A 7,349-nucleotide genomic window follows, 5' to 3' on the forward strand; every position below is an offset into this window, starting at 1 on the left:
TTCTTTAAAGACTTAACACATTTATTATGGCATGAGCTTTTGTAAACAACAATCGGTGCATCATGTTCTGATTATGTATTTTTTTAAAAAATATATTGATTTATGATGAACTTTTCAGGTTTTATGGAAGTGACTATCATTCGTTGTTATTTTTGTCATAACCTCAGGCAAATATAATATTTTTATGTTGAAGAATGACAATGGGAGAGTGTGGTAGATCAGTGCCAGTTTTTGATAATGGATAGTAGATCACAGCCTACTTGAAGTTGGACATGCCTGGTCTATACAATTTTTTATTTAATGGAAGAACTTAAAACCATTGCCACTGAGGAAAATTACAAAAAAAAAGCATTCAGTTCAAAGGGGGAATTTGATGCTTTGACCCCTGACCATTAGGTCCAGTCGTGACCAACTCTGGGGTTGCGGCGCTCATATTGCTGTATTGGCTGAGGGAGCCGGCATACATCTTCTGGGTCATGTGGCCAGCATGACTAAGCCGCTTCTGGCGAACCAAAGCAGCGCACGAAAACGTCGTTTACCTTCCCGCCGGAGTGGTACCTATTTATCTACTTGCACTTTGACATTCTTTCGAACTGCTAGGTTGGCAGGAGCAGAGACCGAGCAATGGGAGCTCATCCCCTCACGGGGATTTGAACCACCGACCTTCTGGTCGGCAAGTCCTAGGCTCTGTGGTTTAACCCACAGCGCCACCCGCATCCCTTGCATGCATACATACATACTAGCAAAAAAGAAGTGTCATTTGGGTTGGCACATAATCAAACTGAGATTTCTGGCTGCAGACAGTTTCGTCCACTGATCATGAAGATTCTAAACTGGTTGTAGACTGGTGAGGGGTTTGCCAGCTATTAGGAGCATACAGGAAGACACCAGAAATAGGTGATAAAAGGAGATTTTATTTCAGGAATCTGAATCCCTAATATAGACAAGAAATCTGAAGGTAAAAGCAACAAAGATAATATAAACTGACACATGCAAAACAGCAAATACATTTTCAGAGAGGCTGGTTCTGTCCAGATGTAGCTATTTCAGAGGAGGAGACAACCTCTTGGCATAAAAACACAATCTCCTATACTTTCCATTTGCTTTTGCCAAGCATTGTTTCTGATGTCAAATTGTTCACATCCCCTTTGGTGAGCATAAATACCAGGACATATCTACATACAGTGCTATTTTTCTAGAAAGAGAGGTGCTGGAACTCACCCTTCTTTCTCTTAGAATGGCAATGGTGCCCACCTGAGAGATGCCAAAACCGAGTTCCTGTGAGTTCCAGATGAAAAAAGCCCTGCTTACATGAGGTAAAGTTCCCCTTTCTTCATGTCTGAGTCTGACAACTTTACTTCTCCAAAAACCACCCATCTCCTCCCTGACTACCTAAAATCAATGTCACTGTCCTGTCCTGTCCTGTACAAAACCAAAATTTCCAATAATGTCCTTCCATGTACTAACTTCTCTTGTAGCAGTTTTGCATCTCGCCAAGACTCATTTGTGGAAGATATTTCTCTTCTACAAACTCTTCATAAATGTGTAGATTCCCATCAGACTTTTTAACTATTTCCTTGATTCTACGATATCCTTAGAGTTAAGTGCCAAAGGTCATGTTTAGTTTTTTCTTGTCAAATGCTCTCTCATGTTCAGATCTGGCCTCAGTATAATAATGTAGCACTTGGGAATGAAGATGCAGCCTAGAAGCCCAGCACTGGAAGCCAAGATAGAGAAGATCTGCACGGCTACCATGTATTTCCCCTTGGTGCTCAGGTAGGTGGGCACAAAGGAGACCCAAACGCTGCAGAAGACCAGCATGCTGAAGGTGATCAGTTTGGCTTCATTGAAGGCCCCAGGCAGCTTCCTAGCTAGGAAAGCCACTGTGAAGCAGATGGAGGCCAGGAAGCCCATGTATCCTAGGGCAGCATAAAACATGGCAACAGACCCTTCATTGCATTGCAGGATGATCTCTCCAGTATGAGAATGCATGTCAGACTCTGGGAAGGGTGGAGAAATTCCCAGCCAGATGATGCAGATGACAACTTGGACAATGGAACAGGAAATGACAATGGAGTTGGCCAGACTCTTCCCCAGCCATCTCTTCACCCTGTTTCCTGGCTTAGTAGCCAGGAAGGCCAGCACCACAGTGATGGTTTTTGCCAACACAGAAGAGATGGCAACTGAGAAGATGTTACTGAAAGCTGTTTGTCGAAGAAGGCAAGTGGATTTCCTTGGCCTTCCAATGAAGAGGAAGGAGAACAAAAAGGAAAGCAGGAGAGAGATGAGGAGGATGTAGGAGAGGTCCCTGTTGTTGGCTTTGACTATGGGAGTTTCTTTGTATTTAATGAAGATTCCTGACACAAAGCCTGTGGTTAAGGATAAGAAGAGAGAAAGGGAAGCTAGGAGGCTCCCCAAATATTCCTCATAGGACAGGAAGGTGATCGCTTTGGGGACACATCGATCTCGGTCCTCACTTGGATGCTGATCTTCTGGACAATTGGTGCATTCATCAGCATCTGCATAGAGGAAAAGACACTTCAGTAACTTAATATCAGTCACACACCTGCAATGGTCTTACATTGTTTTAATTCTGAGGAAAGGTCGGCATATGGGAGAAATCAGGAAAGAACATGGTTTTGTTGGGGAAAAGAGAGGGCATTTCATTCATGAGGTGCCATTAGCAACATCATGTTTGGAGTGGCTCAGAAATTAGCCCTCCTATCAAAGGTCCTTTCCTCTGAGATCCTCCCCTACCTTCCTGAGTGGAGATGGTCCCTTCTGAGCAGGGAGCACAATCATAGCAGCACGGCGGCTTCCCTTCCTGAACCTTTTTGGCATATCCAGGGAGACAACTTTCTGTGCATCTTGAACGAGGCGCCGTCTAGACATAAAGAGATTGAGCATCAAGGAGTAAGTGTCAGTAGCATTTTGCCTTTGGCTGAAATTTTATCCATGTTTACTCAAAAGCAGGTCCCATTAATCTCAGCAGGACTTAGCTCCAGCGAAGTGACCATAAGATTGCAGTCCAAACCTTATATGTACTATTCAAAATGTTGTTTGAGCATAGCAGATGTAATAGGGAATCAAATAACAAATATAATTTCTCCTACCTTCTTAAATAGATTGGGCCATACAATTGCTTCCGGATTAATGGTGAACCTCATATTGGAGGATGCCTTTCTCTCTATTCTCCCAATCTTCACTCTAGCAAGAGAGTTGTTAGGAAACTGTACCCAATTCACGATATTAAAGTCAGCGGCCACTGCCCCATCCTCATCCAAGTACTGTCCATCAGCTGAAGTATTAGTATAGAAGTGGACTTCTTTCAAGAAAGGATGAAGCTAGAATAACAGGAAACTCCAGCATTAAGAGAACATAAAACCACAATGGGGACCCTGAATGGATTTCTGCCAGCAGGTGAAAACAATGTGATTGGATTATTTTATCATTCTTTCCTATTTTATGTTCATTGCATTCTTATGGAAACCACCCTGGGATCACATTTATGTGATGTGATGTGATGTGATGAAGAAAGGTGGCTTAAGAATTTGTAGAAATAAATCAACACAAGTCATTGCTGCAATGTTTGACTCTGAATGCAGAATGATGGGGGAAGAGGCCCAGTTGGCAGAGCATTTGCCTTGCACCCAGAAGGTCCCAGATTCAATCCGCAATTGCATCTCTAAGCAAAGCTGGGAAAGTTTCCCTTCCAAAAACTGTGGAGAACCGCTGCTAGTCAGCCAAGGTAGACAATACTAAGCTAGGCAGACCAATGATCTGGCTCAGTGCAAGGCAGCTTCCTGTGGTAATTCCAGAGCACAGACAATGAACTGCAGTTTGCAAGAGAGAACGGACATACCATACTTTTCAGTGTATAAGACTATGTTTTTCTACTCTAAAATAATGTTCAAAATCGGAGCTCGCCTTATACACGGATATCTCCCCCCTACTTTCTTAAATCAGAGTCCCCAAAAATAGGGGCGTCTTATACATGGGGGAGTCTTATACACAGAAAACTACGGTACCTGCCATGCCCCTAGCCTTTGAAGTTCCAACTTGCCTCCTTCTCCTCCCACAATTGAAATCCGCTTTGATTTGGATGAATATGCTGCATTTAAGGCCTGAGCCACAGTTTGGATACTCAAGTAATTGACGTAGCTGTCTTGCGACTGGATTCTCTCAATGTCTTCTTGGGGCAGCAACTTCAGACTCTCCTGCTCCCTGCATTTTGTCAAACCCCTCACAGACAAGTCCTGCATTGAATATGAACAATCAAATAGTTCTTCTGAGCAGTTTAGACTAAGTGAGGTCACTGGCCCATAATAGTCCTTGTTCATCCTTTTTTTGGTCTTCATTACAAAGGACAAAGAGCCATGCACAAATGGGAAGCAGTCAGTATCACATAATGAGAATTTGTTCTGAAGACCTGTGATTATCCAGACTTTCCCCTCACTTTGTAGCCTTTGAAGTAAAGATTCCACTTCTATGATGATAAATAGTCCATATTGAGAGTCTGTAAAGTAAACAAATACATTGACTTCTCTCCACATGGCAGGTAGTTCATGGGGTATCCAGAGCCAAGTCTTATGTACAACTCTTTCTGTGAAGGCAATACAAATTTCCTTTTTGATCATCAGAGGCATCAAGGTACTCAGGGACTTTTCTCCGTTGTCATTGTCTGGAGCAAAGAGGCCGACCCACGTCCATCTGAAATGCAGGAGGAGTTGGACCACCCCCTGGTACTGAGTGTCTTGCTTTGGGGTCATCCAGTAGACAAAAGGGAACTGGGCTTTATCATTAAGAACAAAGCCATAACTGAGCTGGTGAGGAAAGAAAAAGAGACTGGTGGTTTGTTTTTTTAAGACTAAGAGTGGATACTTCTATGTGAAAGAGGAGGGCAAATTTAATTGGAGCAAACCTCACAGAGATTAATGAAAAATAAATTTAATAATATTATATTTTAAATTTAATCATTTTTATACTTCTTAACTAATAATAATAATAATAATAATAATAATAATAATAATAATAATAATAATAATAATAATAATAATAATATCTTTATTGTCATTGCCCCCTCTCGGGGACAACGAAATTACTTGTCTCTAAATATGTCTCTTCACTTCATGAAAGACAATTTTTCAAATCTGTGTACCATGTAAAGCAACAACAACAACAACAACAACAACAACAACAACAACAATAATAATAATAATAATAATAATAATAATAATAATAATAATTTATTATTTATACCCCGCCCATCTGGCTGGGTTTCCCCAGCCACTCTGGGCAGCTTCCAATACAATAATTTATCAAATATTAAAAGCTTCCCTAAACAGGGCTGCTTTCAGATGTCTTCTAGAAGTCAGGTAGTTGTTAATTTCTTTGACATCTGACGGAAGGGCATTCCATAGGGCGGGTGCCACTACTGAGAAGGCTCTCTGCCTGGTTGCCTGTAACTTCACTTCTCGCAGTGAGGGAACTGCCAGAAGGCCCTCGGAGCTGGACCGCAGTGTCTGGGCAGAACACTGGTGTAAAATCAGTTACAACATCCTAAGTTTTCCCTACAGTCTGACTAGGTGGCACATGTTGCCTGGTGTGTTGGACCTGAACCCAGTTCTTACCTGTGGGATCTTGTAGATGCCCAACATGCTTGCAATGTGTGTGGAGATGTCGGATTCACCCGCTTCAAGAACAGCCAACAGCTTTTTCTGTCTTCCACACCTGTAGTTTGGAATATTGATTTTCCCACCAGCAAGCAGGTCTATCAGGGCATCGGAAGTCATTCCTCCCTGAAAGCAGGTATCATATATGCTGTAGCCGAGGGTGATGTTTGGTAAGAACCTGGGATTGTCATTGATATCCTGAACAGCAAGGGCGAATGAAAGAACATGTGCGCTCCTCCCATCCACCCAGCTGCAAAAATAGTGTGTCACACAGTTACTCTCAATTCCGTGAAAATGAAAGTCACATTCTTTTTTCTGTATTAATCAAAGCAAACAGGAAAGGAGGCCAGATGACAGGGGAAAGTAAGGCAGAGGTGTACCAGTATCTTTATATGCAGTATCTTTGCAAGGAGAAGAAGAATTTCATATTCCGCTTTATCACTACCCTAAGGAGTCTCAAAGCGGCTAACATTCTCCTTTCCCTTCCTCCCCCACAACAAACACTCTGTGAGGTGAGTGGGGCTGAGAGACTTCACAAAGAAGTGTGACTAGCCCAAGGTCGCCCAGCAGCTGCATGTAGAGGAGCAGGGAATCAAACCCGGTTCACCAGATTACGAGTCCACTGCTCTTAACCACTACACCACACCGGCTCTCCAGGAGGAGAAAGGAGGCAAAACCAGAACACAAATCTGCCCCTTGTCTGGTGACCTTACCCCCCCAAACCCCCCCCAGGTCCAGTGTTTAGCAACTGTCTCTGTATCAAACAACCTCCCAGGCAATGCCTCACAAAACGGGTTCCCAAATAATGGTTTGCATATTTCTAGTGGGGTTATGGGGAGAGCAGCCCCACAGAGCAGCCAAGAAGTCTTAGCTATGTTGGGCTGTGCTGGGAGCCAGAGAAAATGGTCCTGGAGCTAAACTGAGCCCACAGGCTGCTTTGCACATGACGAAGCATAGTAGTCATTTACAATTTGCAGCTGCATAGATTTTGTTGTGCGTGGGTGAAATAATTTTGCAGTTCCAACGTCACCTACTACAGAAGACCTGCAGCTCAAACTCATTGCACAGCATTTCATACACTTCAGAGAACAGGTTATTCTTTGGAGAGCAGCACACATCAAAACTACAACCAGTTACTTAAATTGCATTATAAAATGCTTTGAAACACTGTTTTTCACCAAGCAAAAAGGCATACGAAAATATTTAAATAAAGTAAAGTAAGGCAACAGACATTCTTGTTTCAACCCCCAGAAAATACCCACGACAGCTTCAGCTAGTTACATATTATAGGTTTATAAGCAAAGAGAGTGTTTGTTGCATTGGTGTAACATATTGCTAGCCAGATTTCCCAGTTGTATTGAATCCCACTGAATGAGGTGTTTCCTCAGCAAAATAGAGGGGCCAGTGATTTATCAGGGCTACCAGAAAACAGGGTTAACTCAGGTACATCAAGCAAACTGGAGAGTAGCTAGGAAGCAAAAATACACCCCATCAATACATCATTACTTACTGCTCAATTCTGTTGAAGGGGTTGCTGGAAAAGGTGAAGGAATGTTGATTTTCAAAGAATCTTGGAGATATGATTCCACCAATAAGGTGGTCTGCTGGCTGGTAAAAATTCACAGCAGAAAGTGCATCGCTGATCACAATCGGTAGGCACTTTTCACTCTGCTGCAT

At 42.7% G+C, this 7,349-nt stretch overlaps 1 protein-coding gene across 1 annotated transcript; it reads right to left on the reverse strand.

Moving 5' to 3' along the window:
- Nucleotides 1-1,620: 1,620 nt before the first annotated feature.
- LOC144324902 (vomeronasal type-2 receptor 26-like) lies at nt 1,621-7,349 on the reverse strand. Its single transcript, XM_077923603.1, has 6 exons — nt 7,183-7,349; nt 5,631-5,922; nt 4,029-4,823; nt 3,114-3,344; nt 2,758-2,884; nt 1,621-2,519 (listed from the first exon to the last, which is right to left on the reverse strand). Exons 1-6 carry the CDS (start codon nt 7,347-7,349, stop codon nt 1,621-1,623), a joined length of 2,511 nt encoding a protein of 836 aa, XP_077779729.1.

This window comes from Podarcis muralis, chromosome 2 (assembly GCF_964188315.1).
Source record: "Podarcis muralis chromosome 2, rPodMur119.hap1.1, whole genome shotgun sequence".
Lineage (NCBI taxonomy): Eukaryota > Metazoa > Chordata > Lepidosauria > Squamata > Lacertidae > Podarcis > Podarcis muralis.